At 42.8% G+C, this 24,809-nt stretch overlaps 1 protein-coding gene across 6 annotated transcripts in view; it reads left to right on the forward strand.

Annotated features, from left to right (window-relative positions):
- The window catches only part of DGKD (diacylglycerol kinase delta), a 327,255-nt gene that overhangs the window by 60,992 nt on the left and 241,454 nt on the right, over positions 1-24,809 (forward strand). For 3 of the 6 annotated variants that reach the window (XM_033959775.1, XM_033959776.1, XM_033959777.1), the window contains exons 4-5: positions 15,855-15,959; positions 19,348-19,480. In XM_033959775.1, coding sequence (XP_033815666.1) covers positions 15,855-15,959; positions 19,348-19,480 — 238 coding nt within the window. Of the gene's footprint in view, positions 1-15,854; positions 15,960-18,458; positions 18,527-19,347; positions 19,481-24,809 lie in introns of those variants that run through there. The other 3 variants (XM_033959778.1, XM_033959779.1, XM_033959780.1) reach the window with 2 other exon arrangements.

Here is a 24,809-nt window from a genome sequence, read left to right on the forward strand (position 1 = left end):
AAAAACGCACACTTAAAAATAGACAAATTCAGCAGAATCTCCTCTTCGGCACCGGTTCTGCTATGGATCCGACCCCGACGTCGACGGCACCGCCGAAATCGGCACCGTCAACATCGACACCACCTGATCCTTCTGCGGGGTCGATGGCGCCAGGTAAGCCAGCTAAGAAGCCTTCCACTTCCCTTGAGCGCCCTCCAGCCACGGCGGTGACACCGGTCCTTCCGACGTCCCGCAAGTCCCGTAAGCGCTCCGCTCCGATAACGGTGAGTGCCTCTTCATCGGCCTCCTCATCGCCGGAGCGTAGAGCGGCACCTATGGTACCGAAGAAAAGTAAAACGGTACCGGTGCCCCCATTGGAGGACCGTATCTCGGCCATCCTCCAAACTAAACTACAGGAGCAACTCGAGCACCAGCTTCAGGAACTGCTCCCAACCCTGCTGGCACCGCTCCTTCCGGTACCGGTCCGGCCCGAGCCTCGCACCACTACGCCAGTGGCCACCCCCTCGGTACCGATGAATACTTCGATGCCGGTCTTATCGGCACAGCCCACATTACAGACCTGCACGGCGGAGGACCCATCCCGAACCCAAGATCGACATCGATCGTCTCGGGACCGGGATCGACACCACTCCTCCCGGGACAGAGATCGGCACCGGTCTTCATCCCCCGGCACCGTATCCATGAGATCTGGCAAGTCCCTTTCTAAAACACGCCATGCTGAGCCGGCCGTCAGGGACCCTGACTTATGGGAGCAATCCCCCCTCGGTACCGAGGAGGATGCCTCTTCCACTGATGAGGAACCCTCCATGGCTGAATCCACCTCCAAGCCCGAGCAGTCCTCATTTACAAAATTCCTTCGGGAAATGTCTGGGGCTCTTTCCATCCCACTCGAGTCCGACTCCAAGAAGTCCCAGGCCTTTTTGGAAGCCCTGGACTTCGACCAACCCCCCAAGGAATTTCTCAAACTCCCCGTCCATGATATTCTGCGGGAGACGTTTTATAAAAACTTGGAGAACCCCCTTACTGTTCCAGGTGCCCCTAAGAAACTGGACAGTTTATACAGGGTCATCCCTATCCCGGGATTTGATAAACCCCAGTTGCCACATGAGAGCCTCCTAGTAGAATCCACTCTCAAGAAATCTCATGGTTCCAGTGTCTATGCCTCCACCCCTCCTGGCAGAGAGGGCAAAACAATGGATAAATTTGGAAAGCGCCTATACCAGAATGCCATGCTGGCTAGCAGAGCCAACAATTATTCATTTCATTTTTCTTTTTATATGAAATATCTGGTACAACAACTTTCTGCTCTGCAAAAGTACATCCCTGAACGCAAGGTCCCTTTGTTTCAACAACAAATTTCCACCCTCCTTCAGCTCAGGAAGTTCATGGTACGCTCAATCTATGACTCCTTCGAGCTCTCCTCCCGTGCCTCTGCTCTGGCAATTGCTATGCGACGCCTTGCCTGGCTGAGAGTATCTGACCTGGATGTCAACCACCAAGACCGCCTTGCCAACGCGCCCTGTCTTGGTGACGAACTTTTTGGGGAGTCTCTAGATACCACCACACAAAAACTTTCGGCTCATGAGACCAGATGGGACACCCTCATTAAGCCTAAAAAGAAGACTCCGCCGACACGACCATACAGACCTCAGTCTTCTTACCAACGTCGCTTTTCTGCTAGACCGCTGAATCCTCCTCAACAACAATCTCGTCGGCCTCGCCAACAACAGCAACAACACTCTCAGGCTCGCTCGCAATCTCACCAGACAGCTAAGCCTCTCCCTCAAACTAAGCCTCCTCAGCCCTTTTGACTCCTTTCTCCAGGGCATAGCCAGTCTCCAACCCTCGCTGCCTCTACCTCAACCTATCGGGGGCCGCCTCACCATCTTTCAACGACGCTGGGAGGCCATTACATCAGACCTGTGGGTTCTAAACATCATCCGTCACGGATACTCACTAAGGTTTCAGACTCTTCCTCCAGACCATCCTCCCGTAGAGTCTGCTTCTCACTCCTCCCAAACTCCTCTCCTCCTAAGGGAGGTCCAATCCCTCCTCCTTCTCAATGCCATCGAAGAAGTTCCACCAGACCAAAGAGGTCAGGGATTTTACTCCCGCTACTTCTTGGTACCCAAGAAAACAGGAGATCTTCGTCCTATCCTCGACCTCAGGAACCTCAACAAGTGTTTGGTCAAGGAAAAGTTCAGGATGCTCTCACTTGCCACACTTTATCCTCTTCTGTCTCAACACGACTGGCTATGTTCCCTGGACCTCAAGGAGGCCTACACTCACATCCCAATCCATCAGGCTTCACGTCGCTACCTCCGATTCCAGATACTCAATCACCACTATCAGTACAAAGTGCTTCCCTTTGGTCTCGCATCTTCGCCCAGGGTGTTCACCAAGTGCCTGATTGTGGTAGCGGCCTGTCTCAGGTCCCACAACCTACAAGTGTTCCCCTACTTGGACGATTGGTTGGTGAAAGCAACGACCGCTCCACTTGTGCTGCAACCCACTCACCACACCATCTCTTTCCTCCATCTCTTGGGGTTCGAGATCAATTATCCCAAGTCGCATCTGCTTCCCACGCAGCGCCTTCAGTTCATCGGAGCACTTCTCGATACCAACTCCATGAGAGCGTTCCTTCCTGCCGACCGGCACCGGACACTCCTTCACCTCTGTCAACAGGTGCTCCTCCAACCATCAATCCCTGCTCGCCAGATGATGATTCTTCTGGGTCACATGGCCTCGACAGTCCATGTGGTTCCTCTGGCGCGACTCCATTTGAGGATACCGCAATGGACCCTCGCCAACCAATGGTCGCAGACCAGGGATCCTCTTTCTCATCCCATCTCTGTGACATCATCTCTTCAGCACTCTCTTCAATGGTGGTTGAACTCCTCAAATCTTTCCAGGGGCCTCCTTCTTCATCCGCCCCCTCATTCCATGATCATCACCACAGATGCCTCCCCCTATGCATGGGGAGCTCACATAGGGGATCTACGCACCCAGGGACTCTGGACCCCTCAGGAGCGTCAACATCACATCAATTTCCTGGAACTCAGAGCCATGTTTTATGCTCTCAAGGCCTTCCAGCACCTTCTCTATCCTCAGGTTCTCCTCCTGTGCACGGACAACCAAGTCGCCATGTACTACATCAACAAGCAAGGCGGCACCGGATCTCGTCTCCTTTGTCAGGAGGCCCTCCGAATTTGGACCTGGGCCACAGCCCACAATCTTTTTCTCAAAGCGGTCTATATCCAGGGCGAACAGAACTCCCTGGCCGACCAGCTCAGCCGCATCCTTCAACCTCACGAGTGGACCCTGGATCCTCCCACTCTCCACTCCATCTTTGCTCGATGGGGCACTCCACAGGTGGACCTCTTTGCAGCTCCTCACAACCATCAGCTGCCCCAGTTCTGCTCCAGACTCTACTCTCCGCATCGTCTGGCCCCGGATGCATTCCTACTCGACTGGACGGATCGGTTCCTCTATGCCTTCCCTCCACTTCCTCTGATGTTGCGGACCCTATTCAAGCTCCGCAAGGACAGGGCCACCATGATTCTCATCGCCCCTCGGTGGCCCAGACAACATTGGTTCTCCCTCCTGCTTCAGCTCAGCTCCAGGGATCCCATTCCTCTACCTGTGTTTCCTACTCTTCTTACACAGCAACATCAGTCTCTACTACATCCCAATCTGTCTTCGCTCCACCTGACAGCTTGGTTTCTCTCGGGCTGACCTCTCCAGAAAACCTGTCTCGACCAGTCCGTCGCATTTTGGATGCCTCCAGGAAACCCTCCACACTCCAATGTTACCATCAGAAGTGGACCCGGTTCTCCGCTTGGTGTCTCCTTCATCATCACAATCCCACCTCTCTGGCGGTGGAAACTGTACTGGACTATTTACTCTCTCTCTCCGACGCTGGCCTCAAGTCGACCTCAATCAGAGTCCACCTCAGTGCCATCACTGCGTTTCATGAGCCTATCCTTGGAAAACCCCTCACGGCTCATCCTCTGGTTTCCCGGTTCATGAGAGGCCTTTTCAATATCAAACCACCTCTTCAGCCTCCCCCAGTCGTCTGGGACCTCAACGTGGTGTTATCAGCCCTCATGAAACCTCCTTTTGAGCCTTTGGCTACTACCTCGCTCAAACTTCTCACATGGAAGGTGCTTTTCCTCATTGCCATCACCTCTGCCAGGAGGGTTAGTGAGCTACATGCACTGGTCGCCGATCCACCGTTCACTGTTTTTCACCATGACAAGGTGGTTCTGCGTACCCATCCTAAATTCCTTCCTAAGGTGGTTTCAGCCTTTCACCTCAACCAGTCCATCGTGCTGCCTGTTTTCTTCCCTAAACCCCATTCTCATCCTGGGGAACAGGCTCTTCACACGCTGGATTGTAAGCGTGCCCTGGCGTACTACCTTGACCGTACCAGGGCTCACCGCTCCTCTCCTCAACTTTTTCTGACCTTCGATCCTAATCGTCTGGGTCACCCTGTATCTAAACGAACGCTGTCCAATTGGCTTGCTGCCTGTATTGCGTTCTGTTATGCTCGGGCCGGCCTGTCACTGGAAGGACCTGTCACGGCCCACAGGGTCAGAGCTATGGCTGCTTCTGTGGCTTTCCTCCGTTCCACTCCTATTGAGGAAATCTGCAAGGCGGCCACTTGGTCTTCAGTTCACACATTCACTACTCACTACTGTCTGGATGCCTTCTCCAGACGGGATGGACACTTTGGTCAATCTGTGTTACAAAATTTATTTTCCTGATGGCCAACCATCCCTCCTCCCTCTCTGTTAGCTTAGAGGTCACCCATACGTTAAGAATATGCTGCCTGCTTGTCCTGGGATAAAGCACAGTTACTTACCGTAACAGGTGTTATCCAGGGACAGCAGGCAGATATTCTTACGACCCACCCACCTCCCCGGGTTGGCTTCTTAGCTGGCTTATCCTAACTGGAGACCACGCACTCCTCCGTCGGGCGGGAAGGCACTCGCGCATGCGCGGTGCGGCCAACTAGAACTTTCTAGTTAAAAAGGTCCGTACCGGGGCTCCGTCGGTGACGTCACCCATACGTTAAGAATATCTGCCTGCTGTCCCTGGATAACACCTGTTACGGTAAGTAACTGTGCTTTATACTTTTTTGCAATTTTATATATAAATACGTGTTAAATACTAAGAATACTTAGCTTTAAGCTTTTGGCTTTTTAGCAAGACGCTGTGCAGGGGAGTTTGTGTGAAAACACCGACATGTTTCGCCCGTGTGAAATAGTGGGCTTTCTCAAGGCTCCAACTCCTTTCTCTTCAGCAGAGTCGGCAGCCGCACTGTTTCATCAGGAGTCTACCCACTACCGCAGCCATCCACCTCATATCAATTAGTGTTGTGAGACTAATTAATATGAGGTGGACGGCTGAGGTGGAAGCTCAGTGCGGCTGCCGACTCTGCTGAAGAGAAAGGAGTTGGAGCCTTGAGAAAGCCCACTATTTCACACGGGCGAAACATGTCGGTGTTTTCACACAAACTCCCCTAGCGTCTTGCTAAAAAGCCAAAAGCTTAAAGCTAAGTATTCTTAGTATTTAACACGTATTTATATATAAAATTGCAAAAAAGTATAATATCAAAAACATAAATTGGTTCCAATGAGGAGTGGGAGCATAAAGCCATACACTATGAGAATGCTTGAGTGTGTGGTGGCCCGCTGAGGAACCGTGAATAACCAACGAGCATATAACTGAATGAAGGTTGTTAAAGCAGTGAGATAATTTCTCTCTGTTGAAGTACACTTATACTAGCCTCTTTCTTCATTCAAATTGATTTGAACACAGTGCCTAAGTTTACATTTTATGTACTTGTACATACACATATATATGCCCACTTAAAAACAAAACATAAAAAATACATACAAGAAACATCTATTTCAAAAATATACCACATCCTTAACTTAAAGGAACTCTGGTGTGTTAGACCATCCACTTAAAAAAGTATTGAAGGAAAGGCAGCCAAAAATAAAATAAATACTTGAATAAATATATCCTAAAGTTAAAAAAAAAAAATATGCTAATGTTTCACTTTATAAAAGAGGAGCATAAAGGATTTAATACAACCCTCAACAGATTAAGACCGAATCTGATTTAAAATATGCTAAACCACATCTCTTATCTAACAGCTCCTTCAAAACTAAAAAGAAACAGCAGACCGCACCAGCAGATTAAACCTTAATAAAAATTTGGTGCATATATTAGCACAACCTCCTTTAAAACATAAAGCTTTCAAAAAAGCAAAAAAATATGTACTTTAAAAAAACCCCCCAGAAAAAATATACAATTAAAAAAATATATACTTTGACCTCTAGGAAGTCTGACAGTTCATGTCATGCATTCCTTCCAGGATCTCGATAAACTTCAGATTCCATCTCTTTCATTTCTCAGTATCTGTGTATTTTTTAGGATGTTTGCTACCATTTTTCTCAATTGCCACAGTTCATTGTTCACATGCTGTCTGTGACTGCACCCACTCTTCAGCTGCTTCAAACTATTGCTGGAACTCTTCCTCTAACAACTGCTATCATCCAGTCAGTTCCTCGCTCTAACTTTCCTATGAATAATGAACTTTACCAGACAGTAAGACACCTGCCATTTACATTTGGTGGGGAAGGTCTGGAGCACCAAGAAAAGACATCTTTACCCGCTCATCATAATCACATGACCTCCCTCTAGTAAAGGTTTAAATCAGTGGGTGATTTTTCAATATCACCTCTCAATCCGTTCGCAATATATCTGAAAAAGTTTGTTGGGGGTCAAGAGGAGCTGCCTTAGCAGAATTTATTACCTCTGTTCCTGGACAGAAGTTAGTGGAGAGAATGGGAGAGCACCAGTGATTGTCTCTATTATTAAAAGTTTCGACCTGACATTTTTCTAGGAAAGAAATATAGAAAAGGTGACCAAAAGAGCTACTATGTTGGGCACTATGACTGGGACAACATACTGTGTTTGTATTTCCAGAATAGGGCCAAATAGTTTCTGAGCCATAAATATGCTTATGATGTTTGTAAGGTGCTTTACTATTCTCCTTTCAAGTCCAATGACTAGTTGGACTGTATGTTCACAGTATTTTGAAAACACTTCTTTTTGTCTTTTCATGAGACCTCAGAACCACCACTCCTCCGTCCCACCAAGGTGTAAACACGGGGAGATACAAGCAGTGAAATCCTCACCGGTCTCTAAAAATTTAAACGTCATGCATTTCTTAACATATTGTTATTATCACTTAACTTAGTAATGGTGAAATCTTGCTTTTCATACGGACTATGCGGTAAGACCCGACATGTTTCACTGAAGTTTCATCAGGGGTCTACCCACTACCGCAGCCGTCCACCTCATATTAATTAGTCTCACAACACTAATTGATATGAGGTGGATGGCTGCGGTAGTGGGTAGACTCCTGATGAAACTTCGGTGAAACATGTCGGGTCTTACCGCATAGTCCGTATGAAAAGCAAGATTTCACCATTACTAAGTTAAGTGATAATAACAATATGTTAAGAAATGCATGACGTTTAAATTTTTAGAGACCGGTGAGGATTTCCCTGCTTGTATCTCCCTGTGTTTACACCTTGGTGGGACGGAGGAGTGGTGGTTCTGAGGTCTCATGAAAAGACAAAAAAGAAGTGTTTTCAAAATACTGTGAACATACAATCCAATTAGTCATTGGACTTGAAAGGAGAATAGTAAAGCACCTTAGAAATAACTTCAGATTAATTGATTTAGATTTCTAAGGAAGTACTGTATTATCATATAAGTATGATGTTTGTAAGGCACTACAGGAACATAGGAAGAAGTTCCTGGCTATGCGCCTAGAGGTATTGTTGTAAGAAGCCTCCTTTGTGATTTGTTTTCCTTGTAAATGTTGGTTAGTGTTTCCTCTACAAAATATGTGTTTTAGGAGCCTTCAAAATTGTTTCCTTACAGACACTATAAGAGATCTGGCAATTGCTAGTAATGTTAGTTATTCAATGTAGGTTGTATACCACAGGAATGTAGAAATATGCATGATCTGCTTTATTAGTTGTTTTTCTTTGTTATATACTGTTCTCTTACATTCTTTTAAGGGCTTTTCTCCCTCCTTTAGTGGACTTTTGGAAATATCCTGAGGGAAGGGGACTGGCTCTCTTTTTTTGTGATCTATTGATGGAAATTTCTTTAAAGTTACATTATCATTGTATGCTTTCTACATTCATTCCTGCTAACATAATACAGTCATGTAAGACTCATGGTGCTACCAAAAGCCTGTAATTTTGATTCACCATTAGAATAATTTTAAGTGACCTGGTGGTCTTTACTAAATTGATGACCTCATATGACCTTCTGCTACAACCATTTCTTAAAGTCTTGCAGAATTATTTGACTTCTTGTTTTTGCTAAGAGAAGAGTTAAGGGCTACTGCGGAACAGCAGAGTAGTTGGTCTGTTTGACTTTTTCTGCCATTATACAGATTTCATTGTGGTATGCTTTTCTTCCACACACAAGATTTTATTCTGAGTGGGTTGGGTAAATTTTCCAAATTTTTATAGGTATCATCAAGCCTATATTTTAAGCCAGGGTATGTATTGAGTCCTTCCAGAGCTCATGGAAGATACTCCAGATTGGCTATGGTTGGAATGGCGACTCATGCTCCATTTACGTTTATGTCATGTTCTCAGCATTAAGATGCCTAGAGTATATAAAGAGCAGTGTTCTCCCCAGGGCCTTTCAGCCGGGCGCTACGCCCAGCTAATTTAGATGACTGCCTGACTGTCATCTATCGCAAATCCTGCTACTGCCGTCGCCGCTGCTCAACATTAAAAAACAAAAAAAAAACACCTCTCACCGGCTTGAAGACACAAACTCAGTGATTTGTATTTATTTCACAGGCAGCTGCCTTAGCCCGTAGCGAACTCATGTTTCGGGGCTCTAAGGTGTGCATTCCGGCTTCCCTCTTCTCTCCGAAACCGGAAGTTACGTCCAGGGGGGGGGGGGGGGGAGAAGGGAAGCCAACATGCACACCATAGAGCCCCGAAGCATGAGTTTGCTACGGGCTAAGGCTGCCTGTGAAATAAATACAAATCACTGCCGATTTATAAGCACAGGAAGGCACATCAGAAGCCGATCTGAAGGGCAGTCCTCAGGTTGCCTCCAGTTTTGCTCGGGAGGGTTACTGAGCTATTTTGCTGTTTATTTTAATCAGGCTATGCCCTCTGATTGGGTATGTTTCCCTGTCTCCAGAAAGCAGAAATAATCCTTCTGCATTGAGTGTAAACAACATCTCCCACAAAGCTGCTGATAATGCCTCTGCTCAGATCATGTGGCTGCAGGACTCTGGGAGGAAAAAAAGGTGTCAAGTTCCCTTCAGTTCCTGCAAGCAGGGTGATCAAGACCACGTGGGGGGTTTCTGCCTCTGGAATGTTTAGTTTTTGGTCTCTTGGTTTGTTACTCGGTTTGTACCGACATTTTTTGAATCCGAGTTGTGCCTCTGCCACTTGAATTTCCTGGCAAAGGAAGGGGGTCAGTTGCTCTGATCTTTCCTAAGTAACAGCAAATGCCCATCGACCCCCAAAGGAAGCAGGACGGCAAGTCATTATTAATCAGTTGTATGCATCAATGGGTAGCAAAGAGAGTTTTCTCACTGGGTTCCAGTGCTGTTTGCTATTTGAACTGCAGTGCTTAAGGTGTGCAGCTCAGAAGAGGTGTTTTTTTGTGTGTAAAAAAAAAATCCTATCCCTTACAATACAGGGAAAAATCTTGGCAAATCATCAGATGAGAGCTGCTACTTGAAGCTCCTACAATGGTATGATTTTGAAGTGCAGGAATTTCACACTGTGCATTGTGCACAGATGTTGGTATGAGTTAATGATCGCGCAAACGGGGCTATGTGCACGGCTGCTGTTTCCAAGTCCTGCAAGAAGGTAGAGTTGTAGTTCTATGACAGAAATTGAGTTTTCTCTGGGCTATTTTCAAAACTTCAGGCCAATGAAAAGTTTGTGGATGCTTTCTCTTTGATAACTGGTACACCACATCTATCATGAAACTAAGAACACTGAGCACTTTCTCTTTGAAAAAGTCATCCAAGAAAATAAGTATTCCCATAGATTTAAACCTTCCTTTTCTGGAAACAGCATCTGGGTAAATAGCTTAAAAAATTGCTCTCAATGCATAGACTTTCCTAAGTTTGGGGACTGGATAAAATAAGGATTGGCCGGATCCCACAGACCTCGCACATCTTTGTGGCATGGTGTCTGCAGGGCATTTTAACACCCACAGACCTCACGGTTCCCGCTCACCCTTGAGGTAAGCAAATTTTTAAGGACAGGATACCATAACCAAGCAGCATCATGGGGTAAAGACCTAGAACAATTACTTTCGCCCTCTACTTATGAGGAATTTAGGAAACGTCTAAAAACACACCTGTTCCTAAAACATCTTGATAACTGATCCACTTATCTCTTTCCTCTCAATAGCGACCTACTGTCCTTTTGATCACTTTTCTCCTCAACAATGAATTTCCTGTCTAATTACTTCTCTTTCCTCTTCCCCTCTTGAAGTCAGTCAATTTGTACCTTTGCTTAATCTTTTGTAAACCGCATAGAACTTCACGGTATTGCGGTATATAAGCTGTTATTATTATTATTATTATAACAGCTTTATACTGTACTGTCTTGAAGAAAGATTTGGTCTCTGAAAGCTAATTGAAAAATGGATTAGTCCAATAAAATGGTATTTTCTTATTTCTCATTATTTGTTTTATTTCTATTTGTTAATTTGTAAAGTGGTGATTGTTATATATCAGTTTTTTCAAATTTACATCTACTGTCTTTATATTTTGCACAGTAATAGGGGACATGTGTCACTGTTTCTGTGGTGTTGCAATGTATGCAGTCTGGTTTCTTGGTTCAGTTTAACTTTTGTCTACATATTTCTATTTTGTGATTATTCCTTATTTGGCGAGGGTGTATCTGTTCTGTGTGTATAAAAAGGACATGGCTTTCTGTTAGCAATGACTGTACAGGATCAATTGACTGTGCAGGATCTGGCTTTAGTTTTACAATGCGTGTGTTGGTGTTCTAGTGCTCACTGCAGTGTTTAAGATGCTGCCTTTTCCTAGGTGCACCCTTGTGTGACTCATGGATTATTACTAAAAATATCTTTTATATAGAGAAGGGTTAAAAAAAAAAAAAAAGATCAGCACTGGCTGTCATATATACTAGGTATGCCACAGGATTTAATGACCCTATTCTTACTTTACTGTTGGTGTAGGCGTTGTCCCCCCACTACCACCACATACACACCCACTATAAAGAATTAAATTAAAGTTGTATTAACAAGCAGTTTTCAAATGACATTATAAGCAAATAAAAATAAAATATTTTTAATACATTGCTAATTATTACCTGCATCTTTACCTAAACTGTTTTGCCCAGCTCTCACTTTGATCTTAATCTGCTACTTTATTATTTTGCTGTAGTGCAATCACACAGGTCTCCTTCAAGGCTCAGTAACACCTCTCCATAAATTATGTGGAAGAGGTCTGAAGTGGGGATTGCATCTATTTCATATCCTCAGTGAGACCTCAGGAAGGAACCTAGTGATCAAAACATTATTAGAGGTGCTGTAGAGCCGTTTCTTATATGACTGGATGAGTTATATTTATCTTTTTTTCTTGCAGAAATAAATGGCTAGATTGAACCCAATGACTTCATTAACGCATTTCCCTTTTTTTAAACATCTATACCATTTGAAAGAGGGCGCATATCTAATTATTCACTTCTAGAATTGGATACTTCTTAAATTTAGTAAAAATATTCTGGCACAAGTGTCAAACCTTAAAAAAGGAAGTCATATTGAACATTGGAAAACAATAAACTAATAAAAATAGTACACATTTAGGGCTCATTTTACAAAGGTACGCTAGCGTTTTTAGCGCACTCACCGGATTAGCGTGCGCTACCTGAAAACTACCACCTGTTCAAGAGGAGGCGGTAGTGGCTAGCACATGGGGCATTTTAGCGCATGCTATTCCACGCGTTAAGGCCCTAACGCACCTTTGTAAAAGGAGCCCTTAATTTTCCCCACTACCAAATTTCCCCACCCCGCCTGGCTACTTTTTCATGCCACCCGGCTGGAAAAAATTTCTGGGGAGAACACTGAAGAGAATAGAATATTAATAGATACATGGAAAACATTACGCTTTGTTAGTAATCTAACACCTATACCAATTCGTAAGTCAAAAAATCAAACGATCTGGCTAAACTCCAAGATTCGAATTGGCGGATTTAAAGTCGTTTGGAAGCATTGGATTTTTGCAGGTATACGGATTTTAGGTGATATCATTTCAAATGGTAAACTGCTTGATTTTTTACAGTTGCAACATAAATATGGCCTTAATAAATCACAAAGTTTTAGATGGTTGCAGCTGAAGCATGCTATTCAGGAGGGGTTCCCTGAAAGGAAAAATCTTAATAATTAGTATAGTTTGGAATTCTTGTGCTTTCAGGCGGACTTCCTGGGACACCAGGCTGCACAGGGGTATAAATTGTTATCTGGATATATGAATAAAAAACCAAAGACAGGTCTTGGAGACATTTGGAGCATTGAGATTAAGCATCAAATTAATGCGTCTCAGTGGCCACAAATTTGGTCTTAGAGGATGAGATGTATAGTGTCCGCATCTATGAAACAAACTTGGTTCTTTTTGTTGTATAGAGCATTTTGGACCCCAGATTACAAAAGTTAGATTCCTCTAAGTCTAATAGATGCTGGCACTGTAATCTTGAAGCAGGGACTCTAGATCATTTATTATTTTATTGTTCCTTTATTATGGCCTTTTGGAAATTAATTTGGCCTCAAATTAATTTTTTTTTTTGGAGAAATATGTGGCATTATCCTATGATACGATTTTATTCGGTATGTAAATGAGAACAAAGAGCCAAATTTCATCAAAGAATAATAAACTTTTAATGATTATGACAGGAGTCGCCATACAAGAGATCACAAGTAATTGGAAAAATTGGAATAGACTCAATTATAACTTCTGGTGGAATTTGATATGTCACATTTACAAAATGGAGAGAACAATAGCTGTGCAAAAAGGGAATTTTAATAAATTTGAAGAGATATGGGGCCCATTAACAAAATATTGCAATGAGTAGATACCATTTTACATTATAGATACAATTTAAGGTAGAAGGGATGGGAGGGGGGAATTTGAATTTATTAAATGATTAGATTACTAGGAAAGATTATTTATGTGATATATTTGATTGAATGTAAGATTGGAAGGGTGGGAGGGATGGGATAAAAAATTTTTATCTATTAGTATCATAAATGATAGAATTTCAAATGATGTATTCATTGACAAATGTTTTATATATATGTATTTGTTGTAAGATGAAAAATGTAAGATGAGTTTATATTATAATAAAAGATTTTATTCTGAGTTTATATACCAGAGAACCAGCAAAAACCAATATAAACTCAGAATAAAATCTTTTTTTTTGTTGTTTTTTTTACAAAATCTTTTATTCTGAGTTTATATTGGTTTTTCCTGGTCCTCTGGTATTAAATATGCTTTTGTCAAGCAATTCTGTACTGCTTTGCAACTTATAAAAAGAAGAGAGAGCAGAAGGCAGATGGATGTCAGTTGAGAGGGGAGAGCAGATGCTGAATGGAAGTGGGGAAAGAACACATACTGAATAGAAGGAGGAGATAAATAAAGGGGGAAGAAAATAGTAAGATAATGGAGGGGTGAGGGAAAGGGGTGACAAGCTGTGGGTAGACACAGTGAAAAGAGGGAAACAGGACTAATAGTAAGAAAGAATTGAATTTAGATGGAGGCAGAAAATAGAGAATGAAGACCAGAGAAGAAAAGGGAAGAGAGCATAGAACGATATCAGATCTGAGTGGAGGAAATGAGAAGAGAGAGATGCTAAAAACCACAGGGGGGAGGGAAGGACAGAGATGCCAGACCATGAGGGGAACAGAAGTAAGATTATGGATGCCAGACCAAATTGGGGGGGGGGGGGCAGGAGGAGAGATGGCAGATGCTGGAATGAAGAGACAGAGAAGGTTATCATGCCGCTGTACCGGGCCATGGTACGCCCTCACCTGGAGTATTGAGTCCAGCACTGGTCACCGTACATGAAGAAGGACACGGTACTACTCGAAAGGGTCCAGAGATGAGCGACTAAGATGGTTAAGGAGTTGGAGGAGCTGCCGTACAGCGAAAGATTAGAGAAACTGGGCCTTTTCTCCCTCGAATAGAGGAGATTAAGAGGGGACATGATCAAAACATTCAAGATACTGAAGGGAATAGACTTAGTAGAGAAAGACACTATTCACCCTCTCCAAGGTAGGGAGAATGAGAGGGCACTCTCTAAAGTTTAAAGGGGATAGATTCCGTACAAACGTAAGGAAGTTCTTCTTCACCCAGAGAGTGGTAGAAAGCTGGAACGCTCTTCCAGAGGCTGTTATAGGGGAAAACACCCTCCAAGGATTCAAGACAAAGTTAGACAAGTTCCTGCTGAACAAGAACGTGCTCTGGTAGGGCTAGTCTCAGTTAGGGTGCTGGTCTTAGACCAGAGGGCCGCCGCGTGAGTGGACTGCTGGGCATGATGGACCACTGGTCTGACCCAGCAGTGGCAATTCTTATGTTCTTGGGGCAGACGCTGGATGGAAGAGAGTGAAAAGGCAATGAAAGCAGAAACCAGAGACGATAAAAGGTAGAAAAAAATAATTTTATTTCTATCTTGTGATTCAAATATATCAGATTTGAAATATGTATCTTGCTAGACATAACTGGGGAGTGCAAAGCCCAGGCAGTGCTTCTTTAGCTTCCAGCTGGCTTAGGGCTCTCTCTGACCAGGGGACAGTTGCCCTAGTTCCACTCCTCTAACACCATTCCTGTCATGTGTGACTGTGGTATTCTGTTACATGATATTTGTGTAGCATTGTGTAATAATTTGGCTTATTCAGTTTTGATAGTAGAGGGGATATATGTGAAGGGGAGGGGAGACAGGGGTTTTGTTGATCTTTGCCCTGTATTATTTGTATTTATAAAATGACAATTGTATAGAATATTGTTTCTTTTTATACTTTTAATAAAATATGTTCAATATAAAATCATAACTATTTGATGCTTGTGCGGATGGGATCAGATGGTTTGTGGGACCGAGCTCGCGGGGACAGGGTGGCGATGGTTTTTGAAAAAAATTTCAGTCTTAGTAGTTTGCTGGTCCACGAAATAATTATTTTATTTCCGCCGGGTCATAGGTGTAAACAGATTGAAGAACACTGGTCTAGCGGGCTTTCAGGTCAGGAACGATCTTCCTACACTCCTTCCCCGTGCTGATCACTCATAGCAAATGACTGCCGTGAGTTCCCGTAGTCTCTTGAGACTATAACGGGAACTCCCCGCAGCCATTTGCTGTGAGTGATCTACACGGGGCAGGAGCGTAGGAAGATCGCTCCTGCCCTGAAAGCCCGCTAGACCACCAGGTAAGGTCTGGGGTGCTGGGAGGGAGGAGGGGAAGGTCCTGAATGCAGCTTTATTTTTTTTAAAATCACGAATAACCGAATCCGCGGATGCTGAAACCACAGATTCGGAGGGCTCACTGTATATTGGTTTTTCCTGGTCCTCTGGTATTATGTTTCTGTCAAGCAATTCTGTATTGCTTTGCAACTTATAAAAAGAAGAACAGTTATTAACAAACATTTATTACAAAGCAGCAATAGTGAACTAACCTGTTATATGGTTAGACTAGAGAATGACACGGTAACAGAATTTGTCCCCATCAGATGGTGATGACAATTTTCATTTTTCTTTTCAGGTTATTACACCGTGTCGCAAACTTATCCTTAGTGCAGATAATCGAAAAGAGATGGAGGACTGGATCGCAGCATTAAAGACTGTACAGAATCGTGAGCACTTTGAGGTAAAAGAGTGACTGTGATTCACTATTTCTAGTCCTTTTAAGCTATTTTTGTCTATCCACATAGTCCTTTCACCTTTATATTACCTGCCACCCTCTCACCAGTTACCTACTGCCAAATAACAAACTGAATGTTAGTGTTTATTTTTACCACTTTGGCTTTTACAGAAGGGTAAGGGCAAAGGGAGATGGGACTTGATATACTGCTTTTTCTGTGTGGTTACAATCAAAGTGGTTTATATATTTTAGATGGGTACAAAATAAGTAATGAAGTGTTAAGTGATTTGCCCAGAATCACAATGAGCTGCTGTGGGAATGGAACTCCTAACCTCAGGGTGCTAAGGCAGCTGCTCTAACCACTAGGCTACTCCAAGTCTTCAAATAAAACATTTTAATAATATAGGGCTCCTTTTACAAAGCTGCAGTAGCCGCTATGATACCCATAGGGATTTAATGGGTATCGGAGCGTTTGTTGTGCAGCAGTCACTATCACAGCTTTTGTAAAAAGAGGGGCTAACAATGTATAACCAATTACAAATAAAACATAATATGAGAATAATCAAACATATAACAAACATAAAATAAAAATTCTCTTTTAATAATTTCAACATAAACTAGCTTCGAAAATATCTAAACTTATAGATGCCACAATCTCAATTATCTTCAGTGTACTTACTATCAGACACTATTTATTTATTTATTCACTTTTCTATACCCAGGGGAGCTCATAACAGTTTTACTGGTTCCACAATCTAGAAACAGTGGATACAAAAAATTAACAATCAAACCAGTATGCTTTACTGCTGCTTTACTCACGTCATTTTTTATGATCAGAACACAGGAAATAGTTTGGGTATCTGATGCCCTAGGCCAGGGGTAGGCAATTCCGGTCCTCGAGAGCCGGAGCCAGGCCAGGTTTTCAGGATATCCACAATAAATATGCATGAGATAGATTTGCATCTCAAGGAGACACTGCATGCAAATCCATCTCATACATATTTATTGTGGATATCCTGACCTGGCTCCGGCTTTCGAGGACCAGAATTGCCTACCCCTACCCTAGGCAACTTTCAGCTATGCCACCCAGGCCAGAGCATCTCAAGGCCTTTCCCCATGGTATCCAGCAACTGCCTTTCCCTTTTCTCCCCCCCCCAGGTGTCCAGCATCTGCCCTTTCTCTACCCCCCAGAGGTGATCAGTATGTGTACTTTCTTTCCCTCCCCCACCTATGTTTCCATCATGTCTCCATCTCCCTTTCTTCCTGCTAGGCCCACCTCACCTATTTTCTTAATCACAGTTGCTTCTGCTGCACCACTGCTGCAAGGTATTACTGGGTCTGTGGCATTAAACAAGAGTTTACAGGGCCTTGAAAATCCATGCATGCTAAAGGCGTTTCTTCTGTTTTGGAGGGAGTTGGAGACAAAAGACCATGAGTGTGCATGAATGCTCTCCTGCACCAACCATGCTGACTTTTGTTTAGTAGCGATTATTGCCATTTCATGCTGACCCTCAAAATCATTTTGACCTAAGTGGATGCCTAATCTGCCTAGAGGTTAGGCCAGCTCTGATAAGGACCCTTCTTTTGGCCCCAGAGTAGAACAGGATCTTTGAAAGCTTTGCCTTTTAGTAGTAACAATCCTCCTCTTTGAATATTTTTGGCTGTGAAGGGGTCAATTTTCACCTAGCTGCTGAACAACAAAAATAACATAGGCAAAAAAAAATAAAATAAAATTCTTGGTGCCTTGGGTTTTTGACCTGTTCCTGGGGTTATTTGGGGTGCTGATTCAGAAAATTGCATTGGATAGACCACTTCAGCTCTAGTTTCTTAGATATGGTTATGGGATAGTAGATATGCCTTTGGGATAGTAGAGCCAAACATGAACATTGGGCAAAAAAGATTGGCCTCTGAGGGAATATATATGGTGGTTGGAGGACAAAATGCAATCAATGAACCTTTGGTAGCACAAGATAAAATCATGCTGTCACCACTACATATAAAGCTAGGCCTAATGAAACAATTTGTAAAGGCTTTGACTAAAGATGGTTCGTGCATTGAATACATAGCGCATTTGTTACTTGGACTTACCATGGAAAAACTGAAAGCAGGAATTTTCGTTGGTCCACAGATCAGACAACTTATAAATGACCCACATTTCATAGCATCAGTGAATGAAATCGAATCATGTGCCTGGTCTTCATTTGTTCTTGTTGTGAAAAACTTTCTTGGCAACAAGAAGGCAGACAACTACACACAATTAGTAGAGGATATGCTCTTTCATTTCAACAGGCTTGGCTGTAACATGAGTATTAAAGTCCATTATCTGCACAGTCACTTAGATCGCTTTCCAGAGAACCTTGGTGACTTAAGTGAAGAGCAAGGTGAAAGATTTCACCAAGACATAAAAACAATGGAAAACATATCAAGGAAGCTGGAATGCACACATGATGGCAGACTATTGTTGGAATCTTATGCGGGATTGTCCTGGCAGATCCCACTCTTGGAAGTCTTACAAAAGGAGCTTCTTGTGTGTCGAATGACTCGAAAGTTTGTATCATAAACTTGTGCTTTTGGTATGAAATAAGTAGATTTTCATATTGTACACTTTTTCTTTTAATTTTTAATATGTTTCCTTCATGCTTAAAAGATATTAATTTAAACACTACATTAAAATATCCTGATTTTTTTAAATGGGTGAATAGAGTGAAGAGTGGTATATGGCACATATTCTGTATCTCAAAAACTAAAGCAGATAGGCCAAAACTGGTGCCATTTTTGGAATCACCAGGTCAAATATACCCAGAAACAGGTCTAACATTTGAGGCACCAAAATGAGTGTTGGCCAGTGTAATCAAATAACTTCAATAGCATTGTTCAGCCATATTTTTAGCTAAGATTAAATCATTGGCTGAATTGTTTTTCCTAATTTAGTTGGACTTAAAGCAACTGTTTCCTGCAGTTGCCAGCCTAAATTTATTTAGTGAGTGCTTACCAGCTGAGATACTAGCTGAGAATTAAACGTAGGTTGGTAAACTAGAATAAATAAAGTCACTCTCGGAATTACCCCTTTTTTGATCCTTTTAGGGCCTCTTCTATTAAACTGCAATAGCAGCTGAATAGAGCGCGCTGCTCCTGACACTCATAGAATTCCTATGAGCGTTAGGAGCAGCACGGCTCTCTGCGCTAAAAACTGCTAGTGCAGTTTAATAGAAGAGGGGGTTAGAGTGACAACTTGTGAATTTAAGAGGCTAAATCTATCCAATTGGATGGGTTGGGGATTAAAGCAGGGTTTTAACCATCTACTGTAACTCCTAAAGTCAACTGGTTAAACCATTTGAAAACTGACCTGAAAGTTTTACTTATTGTCAATCTGTTAATATTATGTTTATTCTAGACTACCCAATACAGTATGGATCATTTCTCAGGAATGCACAACTGGTACGCTTGCTCTCATGCTCGACCCACATACTGCAATGTGTGCAGGGAAGCACTATCTGGGGTCACCTCACATGGGCTGTCTTGTGAGGGTATGTATTATTCTACTACTGTGCATTTGGGAGATTCTGCTCTGTTGGATTTCATGAGAAGTGTTTCATCCCCATTATTATTTATCTATTAGGATTTATTGACTGAATTTATGAAAAAATTCACCAAGTGTATGTTAGGTATAGCCTGACATAAACAACTGACATATTAATAGCACAACAAAAGTAAAATGATTAAATGTCAACATAACAGTTAAAACAATAGAAATATAGAAACATGATGACAGATAAAGGACAAATGGCCCATCCATTCTGCCCATCCGCAGCATCCACTCTCTCCTCTTCTCCTTAAGAGAGCCCAGGTGCCTGTCCCATGAATTCAGACACAGTCTTTGTCTCTACCATCTCTACCGTGAGACTATTCCACACATCTACCATCCAATGAAGTAAACTAGAAGATAGCCAAATTAAATTCTTGTAATGTTAATAATTAGGACTTCATTTCGGTTAAAATTTTAATTTCTATTAAAGGTATAATATTTATTTAATTTTTTCCTACTGCAGCTTCTTGTGACTTTGGCATGTCACTTAACCCTCGATTGCCTAGAGTCAAGGAGCTGAGGTGTGTGTGGAGACATATCTTTAATCATGCAATTAATCACAATTACAAATTTTAATTGAAATGCAGCCCTAAAAATTAAACAATAAAAATTATCCTTAGACAAACAGGCAGCATATTCTCACATGTGGTTGACATCATCCACAGAGCCCGGTATGAAAGCTTCGAGGTTGCCTGCACCACGCACTCGCGTCTTCCTGCCCAATGTCGGCTCGCAGTTCCTCATTTCTTCATTTTCCGTGGAGCAAAGAAGTTGTTTTTGGACTCTGTCCAAATCAAGCTGCCTTCCAAGTCAGCATACGTTTTGCCTTTCAGCTTGGCTTTCTTTTATTTTCAATCTGTTAGTATCTTTTTTTTTTTTTTTTTCCCCAAAAACCAATAACAGTTAATTTCCTCATTTTTTGATTCCTCAGTCAGGCCTTCAGGCCTTTTTCTCTCTGTTTTTTTTTTTTCTCACTGATTTTTTCCTTCTCGTGGTGCAAACGATGAGTTTTTAGATCTTACCACTGAGCTTTTTCCTTGCATGTCAAGGCCTTCTAGCGGGTTTTAAAAGTGCATTCGTTGCCAAAGGCCCATCTCTATCACTGACTTGCACAGCTGGTGCATTCAGTGTCTGGGGCTGGAGCATTGAGTAGACACTTGCATCCGCTGTTCTACTCTCTCAAGGCTTGACACATCCACCAAGAGAAGCTGTATGGACCAGCCATGGCTTCTGGCGACAAATCGATGCCATCAGTACCGATGATACCAGCATCAACACCTCCCTCGATGTTGGACGTCGTTTCTGCATCGGGTAAACCTGTTAAGAAGTCATTCTCTTCACAACCAGCATCACAGGCATCTTCCTCATCGAGTCCCTTGATGGATGCCAAGCATCGATGCCATCATTGATCTCCTGTGCAGGCTGTGTTTACTTTAGGGTGTACTTCCTCATTGAGATAACCCACTCCTCGATACCCTGCAGTACTGATGGTACTGACTGTTGAGCCGACAGTACTGGTGCAGTCCTTCAGTGAGCAACTGATAGAGTTCTTTCAGAGGGAGCTCAGTAACCTCTTTAAGCTGCATGCGGCACTGATACTTGCATTGACTCCCTCGGTACTGGCCCAACCAGAGCATGGCACATTGAGGCCCGAGGATACTGAATCTAGTTCTCTATCAAAGCATCAAAAGACATCAAGATCCCATGGTACCAAAGCTCGCTCCTCTACATCCAAGCGGGCATCGATTCACGTTCATCTCAACATAAATCAAGATCTGGACATTCTCGATGTCTGTCTTCATTGGATTGATACTAACGTCATCGAAGAAGTTCTTCTTTATGCTTTCACAGTCATCATACTCCTCAGACTAGGAAGTATCCTTTTTCTTCTTATAGATAATCTCCTGGAGTTGCAGACATTGATTCTAATCTTTCTGTACGAACCATTGATTCTGATCTTGAACCCACAATATCGGCTCCAGAGTCGTATGGCATCCCATCAGATCCATCTCCTCCACTGCCACGACACAGATCTCCTCCAGAAAGACTGACTTTCACTAAATTTATCAGGAGATGGGAAAAGCTTTGCCTGTTAAACTGGAGCCAGACATTGCGCCCAGAGCAGAACTCCTTGAGTTGTTAGATTTTAATGAACCTCTTAAAGAGCTTCTCAAATTGCCTCTTCACAATCTCTTTAAGGGAAGCTCTATTTAAGAATTGAGAGACTCCTCTCTCCCTTCCCATAGCTCCTAGAAAGATTGACTCTTTCTATAGAATACAATCTTTTCCCGGCTTTGATAAGCCACAATTGCCACATCAGTCTTTACTGATTGAATCTACTTTTAAAAAATCCTCCAGCACAAGAGTATATGCTACTGCACCATCAAGACATGATGGCTGTACCATGGATAAGTTTGGGGCCACCTCTTTTAGAACTCTATGTTGTCCAGCAGAGTTCTCAGCTACAGCTTCTATATATCATTCTATCTTAAATAACGCATAAAGAAGTTGGCTGATTTTGAGCAATATATCCCATCTGAGCTTGTTCCAGAGGTCCAGGAGACTATTCATATTCTGCTCTAGACAAGAACATTTATAACAAGATCAGCTTTTGATGCATTTGATGTGGCTATTGATATGAGACGTCTTTCATGGCTCTGAGTCTCCGACATGGACATTAACGTTCAAGATTGAACATAAGAATATAAGCAATGCCTCCGCTGGGTCAGACCTGAGGTCCATCGTGCCCAGCAGTCCGCTCACGCGGCGGCCCAACAGGTTCAGGACCTGTGCAGTAATCCTCTATCTATACCCCCTCTATCCCCTTTTCCAACAGGAAATTGTCCAATCCTTTCTTGAACCCCAGTACCGTACTCTGCCCTATTACGCCCTCTGGAAGCGCATTCCAGGTGTCCACCACAAGTTGAGTGAAGAAAAACTTCCTGGCATTCGTTTTGAATCTGTCCCCTTTCAACTTTTCTGAATGCCCTCTTGTTCTTTTATTTTCCGAAAGTTTGAAGAATCTGTCCTTCTCTACTCTCTCTATGCCCTTCGTGATCTTGTAAGTCTCTATCATATCCCCTCTAAGTCTCCTCTTCTCCATGGAAAAGAGACCCAGTTTCTCCAATCTCTCAGCGTATGAAAGGTTTTCCATACTTTTTATCAAACGTGTCGCTCTCCTCTGAAACCTCTCGAGTATCGCCATATCCTTCTTAAGGTACGGTGACCAATATTGGACGCAGTACTCCAGATGCGGACGCACCATCGCCCGATACAACGGCAGGATAACTTTTTTCGTTTAGGTTGTAATACCCTTCTTGATTATATCTAGCATTCTATTTGCTCTCTTAGTGGCCGCTGCGCACTGTGCCGTCGGCTTCATTGTCATGTCCACCATACCCCCAAGTCCCTTTCTTGGGTACTCTCATTCAATAACATCCCTCCCATCGTATAGCTGTACCTCAGGTTTCTGCTTCCCAAATGTAGTACTTTACATTTCTTAACGTTGAACTTCATCTGCCATCTCGTTGCCCATTCCCCCAGTTTGTTCAAGTCCCTTTGTCTAGTAAATATTCCCTGGCTTGGTGAAGAACATTTTGGGTACAAATTCGGGGATGCCACCCAAAGACGTAAGTGATATGAACAAAACTGGAATACCTTAACGGGCTCCAAGGCTAAAACTCAGCCATCTAAGTCTTACTAGAGACCTACTTCCACTTCCTATAAGAGGTGTTATGCAATTACCTCATCCTCTTTCAAACCCTCACCATAGAAGAGGCAGAAATCACAGAAGCCTTAAAAGCCTCAGAGTTCTGCTCCTCAAAAACCATCTCAGTCTGTTTGACATGCTTCTAGAGAGCATAGCCACAATATCCCTAACTCAGCCACCTCCCCAACCCATCTGAGGCAAACTTCTTTTATATCATCAATGCTGGATTCTCATTGCCACAGGCACCTGGGTTCTCAAAGTCCTTCAGAAGGGTTACTCTCTTCATTTTATCACCATTCATCCAGACAACCCTCCAAGAGAGTCCTCTTTCACATCTCAACAGATGTTTCTTCTTCAGAAAATCAAATCTCTTCTTCAGTTAAATGCCATAGAGTCAGTACCCCCTTCGTTCTATTACAGGTATTTCCAGTTTCAAAGAAGGTGGTAGGTCTTTGTCCTATTCTCGACCTCCAAGCTCTCAACAAATATTTAGTCAAGTTTCGTATGCTATTTCTGGGAACTCTATATCCACTTCTAGATTGAAACGATTGGCTGTTCTCTATAGACCTCAAAGAGGCCTTCACACACATTCCCATCCATCCGGACCACAGAAAGTTTCTTTGTTTTCGTGTAGGTTTCATCTTCAATACAAAGTTCTACCATTCAGCCTTACTTCATCTCCAAGAGTATTCACAAAGTGCCTAGTGGTGGTAGCAGCAACCCTGCGCTCCCATGGATTTCAAGTGTTTCCTTATTTAGATGATTGGTTGATAAAAGCTACATCGTGTCAAATACTGTACTCAGCTACCATATATTTTCTCCAGCTTCTTGGGTTCGAAGTCAATTTTCCAAAGTCTCATCTTCAAACCACTTACAGTCATGTGAAAAAATTAGGACACCCCATGAAATATTCAGTTCTTTCTTAAGAAATGTTCACATATCGATGTCAAATCTTTTTTTTTTTAATCTCTGGAAAAGAAAGTGATATAATTGCAGGTAAACAACAAAAACTTTCCTCGATTTACTCATGAAACAAAAGATATCCACAAAAATGTGTATTCTAACTGAAGAATAAACTAGGACACTCCTACATATCCTCCTACTTAAAGTGGCTCAAATCACACACAGGTTATCATATCAGGTGCACATGATTAGAACATCGTTACTCAGCATTTTGAAGGTGGTTTGCCCTACTTATTTAGTTTGTGCTCATGACTGCTGCGGTAAGAGTGAACACCATGGTGAGATCAAAAGAGCTGTCTGGTAAGGAATTTAAAAAGATCTCGAAAGAATTTGACATTAGCCATTTCACTGTCTGGAAAATAGTGTACAAGTGGAAGACTTTCCAAACAACTGCCAACTTGCCCAGGTCTGGCTGTCCAAACAAGTTGATCCCCAGAGCAGACCACAAAATGCTAAAAGAAGTCTCCAAAAACCCTAAAATGTCATCACGGAACCTACAGCAGGCTCTTGCTACTGTTGATTTGAAAGTGCATGCCTCTACAATTAGAAAGAGACCGCACAAATTTAACTTGTATAGGAGGTGTGCAAGGAAGAATCC

The sequence above is a fragment of the Geotrypetes seraphini genome, chromosome 9 (assembly GCF_902459505.1).
Source record: "Geotrypetes seraphini chromosome 9, aGeoSer1.1, whole genome shotgun sequence".
Taxonomy (NCBI): Eukaryota; Metazoa; Chordata; class Amphibia; order Gymnophiona; family Dermophiidae; genus Geotrypetes; species Geotrypetes seraphini.